General features: G+C 39.5%; 1 protein-coding gene across 1 annotated transcript in view; it reads left to right on the top strand.

Moving 5' to 3' along the window:
• Positions 1-5,590, top strand: part of LOC131289871 (solute carrier family 12 member 4) — a 66,482-nt gene extending 60,892 nt beyond the window's left edge. The window contains exons 18-23 of the mRNA XM_058319209.1: positions 1,450-1,557; positions 2,326-2,385; positions 3,856-3,987; positions 4,823-4,989; positions 5,066-5,205; positions 5,499-5,590. Coding sequence (XP_058175192.1) covers positions 1,450-1,557; positions 2,326-2,385; positions 3,856-3,987; positions 4,823-4,989; positions 5,066-5,205; positions 5,499-5,590 — 699 coding nt within the window. The remainder of the gene's footprint in view (positions 1-1,449; positions 1,558-2,325; positions 2,386-3,855; positions 3,988-4,822; positions 4,990-5,065; positions 5,206-5,498) is intronic.
• Positions 5,591-13,063: the final 7,473 nt, after the last annotated feature.

Here is a 13,063-nt window from a genome sequence, read left to right on the forward strand (position 1 = left end):
GTTGCATCAGCTCTGGTGGGATTTAAACATGAATATGCTTTCATAAATCATACTCTCGACCTGCCGTAAATCATTCCATTTCATTCCTCCAGATCGGATGGTGGAAGGAATTCTCAAGATATACCCATTTTGTACATATTTTAATCCACCCCGTTGGATAACAATCTTTGCACCTGAAGCAAAGGTTGGGTGTTTAATCATACAAAATGTTCGTTGCAATGTACGAAAGAAAATCAAAACATTTAAAACAATTTTTGGACTGTTGGAAAAGGGTTTCGATGAAAGAAATTGATGTTAAATATAATAAATTTTTGTTTACAACTGTTACCATTTAATTTACCATCGAAATTCAGTTTTATTGTCTTTAAGAATTCTCTTTTTGAAATTGCATATTTATTTTTACCTTTACGCCATCTGTTTCCCCGTCATGATAGAATTTTGGTTTTTATAAGTATTAAAGATAAAACAATAAACATTTAAACTTCTTATTAAAATTTTACATAGGAACGACATCGAAATTAATGAACAAAAACTATAACTTAGAGGCAAAAATCGATACCTTAGAGAAAGAAGTTGATAGGTTATTTAAAACACAGATGTCGAGATTAAAGACAAAAACATTGCCACTATTTTAAACATTGGTGGGTTAGTTAGTAACAACGAATGTTTCCGCGATTAAGCGCGAATCGTACAGCTTTACCTCATTTTTCCAATTCCGTATGCTTTCCTATTGCAAATACGGTTTCAAAATCATTCTTATTTTCTTTTAAACTTAAAAGAGATTCTTTGAACTCATTGTTTTAATTTTCATCTTTGCCAAGTATTTATTTAAACGATTTTGTTGCATTATTTTGTGGAATCGACTGTTCCCCGGTTATTGGGCTTCTCTTTAACACGAGTCAAGAGTTTAATACTTCTTCGAAGAGTTTTTTACTCTTTTTGTCAGATTATTGCTCAGATGTGCATTAAATGTAATGTCAATCCAAATGGGCTATAATTTAAGTTCGAATTACCCTCAACGTAAACTTTTTTAATTTTCTCATCCACCCTTAAGGTACGTGCTCCGTCCGTGTGTATTTGGAAGGAATCTAAATTTTTCACCACCCTTGCTACACGTTTCACACACGAAACTCAACAAATCGGCGTAACGCGGTCACGGATAAAGTTGGGTCCTTCCCTTCGTGGAACCTGTGCATCGAAAGCGTTCGTTTTACTTTCCTTTAAGGGACTAAAATCAAATGGAGAGGGCGAGGGGGGCGTGAACGATTTGAAATATGTTTTCATTACAACACACAACCGACGAACCTTTTCGTCGGCGAAAGCCCTTTTCCACCCAAACGCGCTTGGGGTGTGCATATTGAAACATAAATATTTTCTTCTCCCGCAACTCGCTTGATTTGACTGATTCTGCCATCGGCCACCGCCGTTTTCTTTTCCTTTCCCCCCCAGATGGACAGCGATATTTCGGCGTACACCTACGAGCGGACGCTCATGATGGAGCAGCGCAACCAGATGCTGAGAAAACTTCGCTTGAACAAACGCGAGCAGGAAAATGTGGTACGTATCGGGCAAATGGTTATTATTTTCGTTTAACGGTGGGCAGCACCTTGCCTCTCGGGAGGTAAGGTTATTTCGGTGACGGGTGAACGGTGCTGGTGGTGCTGGTGTTGTTGGTGGAGGGTTCAAATTGTTCTCACCGTACGTGACCCAGTTCGGAAAAATTGGAAAGTGTTAACAAAACGACCGCCAGAGGCTTTCCAGTCAGTTAGAGAAATTTTACAGCTTGAAAATTTTGCAACAGGAACCAAATTCTCATCGTAACGTTAGCTTTGAAAATAGGTTTGGGATGAGCGCACAATTGTGTGATGGAGGCGCCTAGTCGTTTGTACCGTATTTTTTCAGCACAGGGTCAATTTTGAAACGTTTTAACTACATAACGGTACGGGAACTAATTTTTGATGATTGCTTCCCAAACAAATGAATCTAAAACTAGATACAAATCTACAACACAAGCAGTTTTTACCATCAGTCGACAAAGCGATCGCCTGCAACGTTTTGTTCAACGGAAACTAAAACGAATCCTTTTTTCTTCTCTTTCTTATCACTCCCTCCCCAAAAATCAACCATAACAAAACGGAATGTTAACCGATGCACCCGTAAACAACATGCATAACGAAACTGTTATGGCAACTCTCCCTTTTTTTGCTCTCGTGTAAAATAAAACAACAATGTAACGTTCCAAATGTAAAACGAAATTTGTCTGTTGTAAAAAAAACTCCAAATTCGCACACAAACACTCAACAACAAAACCAAAACACTATAAAGGTGGAGAATATGGTGGAGTTCTCTCAGGCTACCGCTAACGGAGAGGATCGAACGCCGCTGGTAATGACGATGATTGTGATGCTGATGTTTAGAACAACAAAAAAAAGCCGATTGTGTTCCCACATTGAGTGTTGTTTTTTTAATTTTTATTTTTCTCTCATTCTATTGCCCTGTTGCCGTAGAAAAACCAAAACCCCCCGCAGACTAGCTGTTTGCTGTTGGTCTTTCGTTTTTCTCCCTTTCCCTGTGTTTTTTACTTGCAACCGATTTTTGCTACTCTGTTTTTTACTACTTTTTTCCACTTTCGTAAATGCTTTGCTGTTTGTTGGACATTTTAAATTCACGTTTTTAAAGTGTTTAATATTCAACTGTTGTAGGGCTTGCTTCTTTTTCGTGGATGAACGGCACATCAATCATTTTTTCACATTTAAATAAACCGTAGACGGTGTGCGTTTCATTTTCACGCAATCATTGTAATCCCTCCATATCATAGGATACCTGTTAAACGCAAACAAACGCATGCAAATAATAATTTTAAATTGGTTTCTTCCTGACAACTCTCACCTTTTTTATCATTTTCCATCGGTCGCATCGCCATTTGCAAAACATGCACGACCCATTCGTCATATCGATCGCAAGCATCAGCCTTGTTCGTTGCATCGTCCATAATCACCCCGTTTTCAATAGGGGAACGATTTTTCCATTCCATTCCATCGGCAGTGAACAGTTTATCATTATCAAGTCAACATTATCATTTACGATCTGTTCGCTTTGGTACGATCTCGAACTCTCGCGTGTGTACAAAAACAAAAACACTAAAAGAAATCCATCATCATCCGCCGCTTAGATATAAATAATAATCATTCCATTCATATTTGATGTTATTTCATGTTGGGCGGCACATCTCTCTCTACACACACACACAAGCCACATGCACATGCAAATATGCTACGCCATCATCATTGCCATCACGCAAAGCCATTTATTGCTATTAGCGATGATTTATGCTTCAAATAAACATTGGACGGTATCAGAAGAAGGCGAAAAAAGCGGCTCACATGTGCACTTCTGGAACTGTGTTATTGTATGAATTTCCGTGTGTGTGTGTGTGCGTGTGAGGGTGTGCTTGTTTATTTACCAGTGTCCTTTTTGGTTACCCTTTAAAGCTCTTTTCTAATATGTTTAGCTGTTGCTCATCTTACCTCCTCTCAGCGCTAGACTGTCGGTCATTTTGTTTCTGCTGTGGGGTTTTGTGGCATTGTGTTGACACATTATTTTCTTTCGTCCAGTTCGATAGAAACATTCAGTTTCAGTCCCAACGCCACAAATCACTGCACGCAATTTTCAAAATGACGACCTAGTGTTTGCTAAGATATCTTTATTTTTAACTACCGACGAATCTGCGATTCGTTCTTGAGAAGCTGATAATTTTATTAACACACACTCTCTGTCTCTTTCTCTTTCTGCGCCTTTCGCATTGTTTGGTTATCCGTTATCTTCTTTCCCAATCCGGAACGCTCTCGCCATCAGGTGCAAGCCATCGTCGACCATCACCACCACAACGACAACAATACCAAGACAGCATCCAAGGTGCGATTCGCCGACCCAGCGGAGAACAAGGAAAATGGCAACGAGGACGGTGACCGGGAGGAAAAGCATGAGGTAACGTGTTGTACATTCGTTGCATCCTCCTATTTTGCTGGTTTTGTTTTTCTTTGGTTTAGAAAGTCTACTTGCATTTTAGTTATTAAACATGCATCTTATCAAAAAAATTCCCTAACTTGTGATTTAAATGTGTTTTTTTGTCACGCAAACAAACTAGACTGTTGATCTTATCGTGCCAGTATTATTCCTTGTATATTTTGCAATTTATAGACCTTAACTGAACATCCTCAGCGAAACGAAAAAAAGTTCAAAGGACTGATTTAGCTCCTAACGTTACTGGATTAAGTCTGGCTTTCTTGTTGGTTTTGGTGACAACTGTTTGTGAAAAAATGCCAATTGCCATTTATTAGAGTTTACACTTGAGTGAAAATAGCCTACAACAACAATTGAATCACTACTTGAAAAGAAGAAAAATTTACTTTTGCTTCTTCTTTCACTTTGAAATACAAAAGCAAATTAGAAACCTTTTGGTACAAAAATAAACGGAAGGAATCTCAAGATGGTTAATGTTAAATAGTTTAAATTTCTGTACAAGTGATATAGTTGTTTTTTTATGTTCTGTTTATCTTCATGATTGTGCAGTGGTATTGTTGTACTGTAAAGAAAACTAACTTTAAACTTTTTACAAAAAAGAAGAAATGCCTTTATTTCAGTAATACTTTCTTTACTGATGATATATAGAATCAATTAAATTTGAAACACCTTAATAAATGTGAAAGAAAACCCATTAATAAGTAAAAACCCTCTGAGGATCTTTTTTATAATGAAAATAATAAAAAAAATGTGCTTTTGATGCTTATGCAACGATACTTTCCATGCTCTCTGCTTCCAGACTGAATCCGAGAAGGACAAGGACACCAAAGAAGCCACCGAGAACGGCAAGGAAGGGGACAGCGCCGAGAAGCTGGGCAACAACGTCACCCTCCCGCCGGCCGCAGACAAGAAGGCCGGCGGTGACGGATCGAAGGCGGCGGACGACGTGAAGTCTGCCTTCAGGCCGTAAGTTTCACAGCATTAAAAACGGACGTTAAGCCATACTGGTTTCCCTTCATAATGATTTCCGTTGCTTTTGCAGAGACGAGGGCAACGTCAGGCGGATGCACACGGCTGTGAAATTGAACGAAGTTATAGTCAACAAATCGCACGATGCTCAACTGGTCATACTCAACTTGCCCGGCCCACCGAAGGAAACGTACCTGGAGCGGGAGAGTAACTGTATCCTTTTAGCAAAACCTTATCATTTCCTCAAACTATTTTTGTCTGTGTTTCTTAAAGTTCTGTTTGTGTAAAGTCTTAAAGCTTTGAATTCACCAATGTTTCTTTACATTGAGCCTTGGTGGAGTTGAAGTTTTTCGCCTTTAGGAATGCAATGTAATTATGATAGCATTCACATGTTGCATTGTCACACCAGTTATTATTTTAATGTTATTGATTTTATTACTCACAATTCAGCAAATCTTTTCGCAAATTTCCTTAACTACGGAACCCCACCTACCTGCGCCACACAGATATGGAGTTCTTGGAGGTACTAACCGAGGGTCTGGAGCGTGTCCTGATGGTACGGGGCGGCGGACGGGAAGTCATCACGATCTACTCTTAAGCTGGCGAAACAAACCGAACATACATACATACACCTACACATACAAACGGACAACAGTTCATTTGCGGACGGCCCGTACGCTACGCAATCAATTTTTCCAGCCAACCCAGTTTTCCCCCTTCACCCGGGACGACGGCAGCTCCCCAGAAAGTACGCTTAAACGAAACCGATATTACGGACGCATCCCGGGGAGCCATTCGGTCTGCGTAAGCCGTCGATCTAGCGTCGAAAGGGCGTCATCTTGTAGCCTAAGTACATTGAATTTCCACCAAAGTTTCCACCGGGCCCTAGAGCCCGCATCGCGACACATGAGAACATTTCGGAGAAGAGAGAATATATATATAAATATAAATATATCGTTAACATGCATGCGCTCGAAACTTCGACAAACGCGAAACGTGTCGGAAAACAGAAGAATTAGATGATGATTTTTTTTATTAATTGACGTGCGGTTCCCTTTGATACTATTTTCCTGCGATGATTGCAAAGGTTTTAGGTCAACGTCTTGCTCTCCTACGCCACGTCCTGAGTGAATGTTACACTTTGGTTAACTAATTTATAATGAGAAGAAAACACTGTACATCGGCGTTCGAACCACCGACTTTAAAATCCCCGAACAAACGAACCAGCAAAGTAAGCGAAACACCCCCCCATACAGTAAAACAAAACCAACACTCCGCATGGTGCGTCCACGACAACGGATAGTATTACCTTAGGCCAATTCGATCGACACGAAAATTGTCGTCATGTCCGTATTTTGTTGTTTTGTATTATCATTATACAATTGTTTTCGGGTTTGTTTGTTCTTCTGCCTGTTTTCTGAAAATGAGAAAAGCGCTCCTCCGCGAAACCAGATGCGCCAAGCTATTGTTGTACTGTATTCTGATTTGAGTTGTTAGAGGATGAGTTAAGGCATGCAGATTTAACCGGCTGGTGTTACTGTATGTAAGCAAAGTACAAAATTGATCCCATTCACCATCAAGTATAAGCAACCCCGAAAAGAAAGGGGCGCGAAGAGGTAAACCAGCAAACTACTCACACGCATGACAAATAAAGACAAAACCTTATCAAATGTTAATGCTACACCCGAAAGATCGAGCCGGCTTCACGAAGTGCGAACAGAGAGAGGATTAATGGAAATGGAAGCAAACTAAAAAACAAAAAAGCACACGTGACCGAAACTGGTACCGTGTAGTGTATCGAAAATCCGCCAAGGTCCAACACCTTAAGGAGGGCCAAAAGTGAGCGATAGATTTACATTCGATGTGATAAGTTCAGCTCGTTTAAGTGTTCTATTTCTTTCGAACGCGAACCGTTTCGAAGATGCGAATAGCACACACACGCAATCAAATAAATTATAGCTCGCTCGCTCCGGCTGGCGGCGGTGCATGGTTGAATTTTCCGCTCGCTGTAAGGATGTGGCGGTGGCGAACGGTACAACAGCATCCCGCCCAACGGTGGCACACACGGTCTTCACTAAGGCAACCGGAGACTAGCGTTATATCTTAAAAGAAGCAGAGGAAGGAATGTTAAATGCAGCGAAAGTCAGGTGGAAGGTGGAAATGAATGGAAAGAAAAATCGTTTGCTTTCTGTCAACCATACAGTATAGTAGAACTCTTATGTGCCTATAGTCTGTTAACTCGAACCAAAAGCAAACGCATAGAAACAAAACAAAACAGAAAGCGAAAGAGACAAAGAGAGAGAAAAAGAGTAATGCAAAAGAAGATGAGCAAAAACTATTCCCCAATCGATACCAAATAGAAAGACTTAAAATGTTGACACGGAGGAAATTATGCGTACATCGCGACAAAAGGAAAACCACGCAGAGCGCCCTTCTTGTTCCCTGAGGAAAACGTCTCCTCTCGCCAAAAAACACAAACCCGGACATCGTTGTGTTTGTCAATCCCAGATTTACGTTGGTAAATTTTTTGTTCGATTTTTTAACTTGAATAATTACAATTAAGTTAGTGTTATTATTTTGTTATAGCGAATGAGTTATAGATATTTTTTTTCCGTGCCAGCGCGCTGGTGCCACCGGTTGAAGTTTACTTTTCTTTCTTTTATTGGTTGATAGATTGTGTTGAAAGAAACGAACCGGACGTTGTTGCATGCCCATCGGTTTAGTAGCACGTGGCGCAACATGCAGGTAAGGACGCAATTCTACTCGCTTAGGTTTTTTTTTCTCCCTACGTTTCCTTTTCGTACTTTACACTTTCCGTCTTGAGACCAGCTTGCCACCAAGAAGGTCGACGCTGAATCTGAATCTCATCGGAGGGTGAATAGTGCAAGATTCCTCGGCCTACGAACAAACCCACGAGCAAACACATTCCCTTATGCGAATAATGAAATGAATCATAAAACCAGGAAACACTTCTACTTAACGGTTGGTTAAAGAAAGGACAACTAGCAGCAATCTCTCTATGTTAGTTTAACGGAAATTCGATAAACACAAAAGAAATAATGGTAAGAAAACCTTAGAAAAAAGGGTAAAATAGTAAATGCAACCATCGGTACTAGAAGTGAACAAACACTGTTAGCAGTTAGTAGAACAGAAATATTGGAGCACCGTTAAAATTGTTTCTATAACACGCTCAGGCTAATCTTGGTGCGGAACAGTATGAAGTGGAGTATCGACGACAACAAAAAAACCAAACAGAAATGATATTAACATATTTGAGACTGGGTTTATAGTTATTGTTTTATTTTACTCTCCATTTATACATTATGAGCCTACGAAGAGAGTTTATGCGAGCTCCAACAAATTTGAAAAAGAACAAAAAAAAGAAAAAGCCAAATCCTCCACCCCTACACCCACATCCACAAAAAAAAACACACACAGACACACCGAACGGAGGACTGGCGAGTAACAGTTTAACATTTACCAACTTTGCGGATATTATAATAATAACTATAGTAATATTGACGGTAGGTTGCCGGTCGGTGCCGAACTGGGAAAACTTGGAAAAAGTTTGCACATGCCGGTGCTTCTCTTTGGCAAACGGCGTGAAAAGTGGCGAGTGCGGGCGAACAAACAAAACAGAACAACAATAATATACAAATCTCAACTTCTTGAATTTCATATATACATATATATACATATACATGCATACATCTAGGATACACTTACCAAGTAAACCACAATGTATTTAAGAGTAACTAAAAACATAGAAGCGAACTAGGGAGCGAGCGATCCGATGCAGAAGACATTCGCAGAGGGACACCTTACATCGGAAATCTTTCAAAGTTTACGAAAGTCTGTGCATGGCCTTTGATTATTTTTACGTCTTACATTTTTCTTCTGTTTTATTTTAACCTAAAACATTGTTTTTCTTCTTTTTAGAATTTGCAACAAATTTGTGCAATTTCTCTTTCATCCAAAACGTAAAAAACCCATTTTGTATGGATCTTCAGATTTGTTTCGATATATTTACCACTTTATCTGTCATCCGATAAATGATATTGTATGCTGACAAGGCTTCGTGTACGTAAAACGTGTGGAGGCAGCGAGATCACAGCAGGCATGGCGCAAAGTCGTGTGGGAGAAATCAGCTCATGGCATGGGGCGATGAAAATTAATCCTACCGTAGGGTGTATCGTAGATTGTAACCTATGAAAATGATAACTTCTAAACTAAATTTAAACAAACAAATCTCTTTCCGAGCCATGCGCGATTGTAACGATCGCGATGGTGGTCAGGAAGGGCAAGGACACACTCATGAAATTAACATAATTTTATTGCATAGGTTAATTTTCGGAAGCGCGCAGCAAAACTGTAGTCAGATGGACCGGGAAAGGTACCGCCAAAAAGGGGGAAAAAGATACAATGGAAAGCCACTAACAAGTGAAGGTGTGGGCGTGCGTCGGTGCGTGCCAAGAAACGCAAAGCGGCCAGGACGATGGAGTGGAATGGAAAACACGCTGGAAGGAAGGACGAGGAGCCCAGTGTCGGAAGAAAGGAGAAAATAACCTTTATATAAGATAAGTATAAAAAAACAACCAACAACCCTAGTAACTGAAGTAATAAAGTTGTGCGTTAGGAGAAATACAGTAAAAGAAAAGGAAGAAAAACGAAAATACACATAACTAAGTAAACACACTTACACGCTCCCATTTTTAGATAATTGTAACTGTTTATATTAAAGTTAGAAAAGGTAGTAGTAAATTGTTCCCTCTCTCTCTGTTCACTTCTCGGATGAAAAGAGAACATACAGAAAAAAGAAAATCAACACGTGAAGACGTTAAAACAGGTAAAACAACCATGAAAAGGATAATTCATATGAAAAAGCTGGAGTAAATGGAAAGAGAGGGAGAAAAATACAAAAACCAAACTGTTCCACTCCAGAACGCTCGCAGGTATCCCGAGGGCGCTAGCGTTAGGCTAAGTGTAGCATTGGAAAACACGAATGGTAAATTGAATTGAATTGAAACTACGCAGGACAAATTATGGGAAGGAAAAACGAGAAAGTCTTTGCCAAAGGACACGTTTGGCGCCTTTCGGGATACCTTCAGCGGTGCATGGGATGTATGGGAAGTTATAGCTCATTTACTGTGAAACAAGACAAACAAACATTGAAATCAAATTATAATTCAAAGGAAAAAAACGATAAAAAGCATCAGAGTCAAGAGATAGAGGAAAAAATCTGAAAGTTACAAAAAGAAATGAGAAATACAACGGTCCCGGTAGCTTGAGATGATATCGGAAAAAAACCTAGAGAAAGTGAAAGAGGAAGGAGGAAGTGCTATTTAATATGTAGGTTAATGTGTCTAGAGTCTATCCACACTTCAGCAACCTTATCCACTGTAAGCATAGCTGATTAGCAAAGAGAAGAAAAAAAACACAAGACAACATTAGAAGTAACGGGAGAAAGTGGCACGAAAAAACAAGTAGCATTTAACTCGAATAGATTCGAACTCGAAAACATCAGGATATCTGCAATTGCACTCACGAAGGTCCAACTGGTACTAATTGCCATATTTCCGGTGCAAACGGAAAACTTTAGTGTACCGGATGGAATGCAGCATCCGACTAATTTCCAACACATCGCTCCTTCCTACCTTCTCGAGGGTATATTACACTCGAAGATGCCACTCTTTATCAAAACAACAAGGAACTGGCCAACTAAACGCAGGCAGCAATTACCAAACCAGACCGGAGCAAAATTACATCGTTTTTGCCGGACCCTACTATTAATCCTTCATCCTACTAGAATCAACTTCTTAATCCAAGCTAACTCTTTTTATATCTAACGAAAACACTCTCTATCTCTAATCCGTTTTTGAAACGAGGTGAGAAAAACACAAGTATTTATGGTCTCCCTGGTGGGCAAGAAAAAGGCTAGAAGAGTAGTCTTCAATGCCAACCACTGCGGGCCCTCCGTATTGCAAATACCCGTTTTAAACCAGTTATAGACCGCATGTAACGCATAAACATTTTCCACCGAAACCGGGTGAACAAACACCCTCGTTTCTTTACGCCCAACACCAACCTACGGCACCGATTTTAGTGCCAGCACACGGGACAAATGAACACGAAAAACAAACACATCCCCACATGAGCAACACCGACACTCTACACCGAAACTGCATGAAATCTCTTAAAGCAATAAAAGAAAAACACGTAGGTAAAATGTTAACGAACAGTCAAAGAAAAGGTGGTCTGATGTACGGAGGATAGGCAAAATGCTAATCAAAACCATTAAGGATCGGTAGCTGAACAGAAGTATAAAGGAAAACCAATTGTGAAACCTTCCGGAATAGAGGACAAGCAGACATTAACGACGGACGGTAGCAAAAAAACGCACACACTCACACATCGCCCTGCAAATTTCCATTTGCTGGGTTGGAAAACAGAAATTTTGAAATAGAAAAAATAACCCTGCATAGCAAGGAACGGATGGATAATGCGACGCGAAAAACAAAACAGATACAAAATAGAAACAAGAAACTACAAACAATGGTGAAAATGATAAAGTCAAATTATAGTAGTAGGTTTTAGGACGCAACAGACAAACTGATGGCAAAACAAGTGAACTAAATGAGCAAACTGAGAGAAGAGCTGCTAACCGGAGTGGACAATTACTGACCGAACACTGTGCGCACCGAAACGAATAGTGTGGTAGTTTTCCCGGGCAGTAGTGTCCGTTAGGTCAGAAGATGTTCAATGTATATAATTTGTTTTGTATGTTCTATTTTTCTTATCAATTCATCACATCGTTGTTTTTTATATTTATGAAGTTTGCTATATTTTTTTTGCGTTAGTTTACGTTAAGCGTATGAAAAATCTTCTAGCTAATTTGACTTAAAAATCACATAGATTAGTGTATTTGGCTTTATTCTGCATCGTATACATGCATTGTACGTGCTTTTCTCGAGCCTTCCGATAAAAAAGGTTGGGCCTAAACACTGCCGATTTCTAACTAATTTTGTTTTCTCGGTTACTTTATCCAATCATTAGTAAATTTTCGGTGCGCTTTAGCCGATCGATTTGCGTTTTCCGCTCGATGCGATGAACTTAAAAGAACGTGACTTTGCACCATGGAATGGGCGGGACTAAAACATATGTACCTTTTAAAACACATGCCATACATAAAATGTAGTTCTGCCGGCACAAGACCCTCTGGAAATATGAATCAATCGAGCCGAAAAGAACCGTTTTTTTCTTCGAGCAGGAAATGGAAGACGTGAGCTTTATTGTCTAAAATCATTCGCCCAACGAAAACCTTAATCTCACACGATCAAATAAATTCAATATAACGATCGAGCTAATTTAACCATAAAACGAGGGGAAAGTATATAAAGCATTTGTAACTTCATTTGTTTTTATTTGTTGATTCTTTTCTAAGCTACTTCCAATTACGAAAGCTGAGCGACTTCATACGACTTTCGCGCTGTGCAATTAAAAAGAATGATATTCCTTGTTGGGTTGTTATGCGAAAAAAATGAACCTCACTGCGTCCTGCATCAATTTCCGTTGCACCAAGCGCATCCTGCCAGCTGCAGCGGCAACATTCGACCACGTGTGTGAACACGTGACAGAGAACTAGGAAGCAACCCGTAATCAAACATAAACAAACCTGAGCTAAAATGCAAAGCGAAGACCTTCAGTAACACATGCGTAGTGTATAATTGTTATTACGATCGAGTCTAACTTCAGGTCGATAGGCAAATTCTATATAATGCAGAAACCAACTCAACGTAGTAGGGCAGTGACTAAAAGCCGCCAACAACACACACTACAGCAACGATTCACAAGCTATAAGTTAGTGAAAGCCCGGAGCTGGGTTGAAACATTAAACAAACAAACAAACAAAAACCTTTGAGAATCAGAGTAATTTATAAATATGAGCTAATGACGCACTTTGTTGTTGTTAAATGATGATGCAATGATTGATATACTATTATTTCCATATTTATTGTGAAAATGCAAAGCAGATTTTATTTTTTCTACTATAACTATTGTAACCAGTAAAGTA

The sequence above is a fragment of the Anopheles ziemanni genome, chromosome 3, assembly GCF_943734765.1.
Source record: "Anopheles ziemanni chromosome 3, idAnoZiCoDA_A2_x.2, whole genome shotgun sequence".
Classification (NCBI taxonomy): Eukaryota; Metazoa; Arthropoda; class Insecta; order Diptera; family Culicidae; genus Anopheles; species Anopheles ziemanni.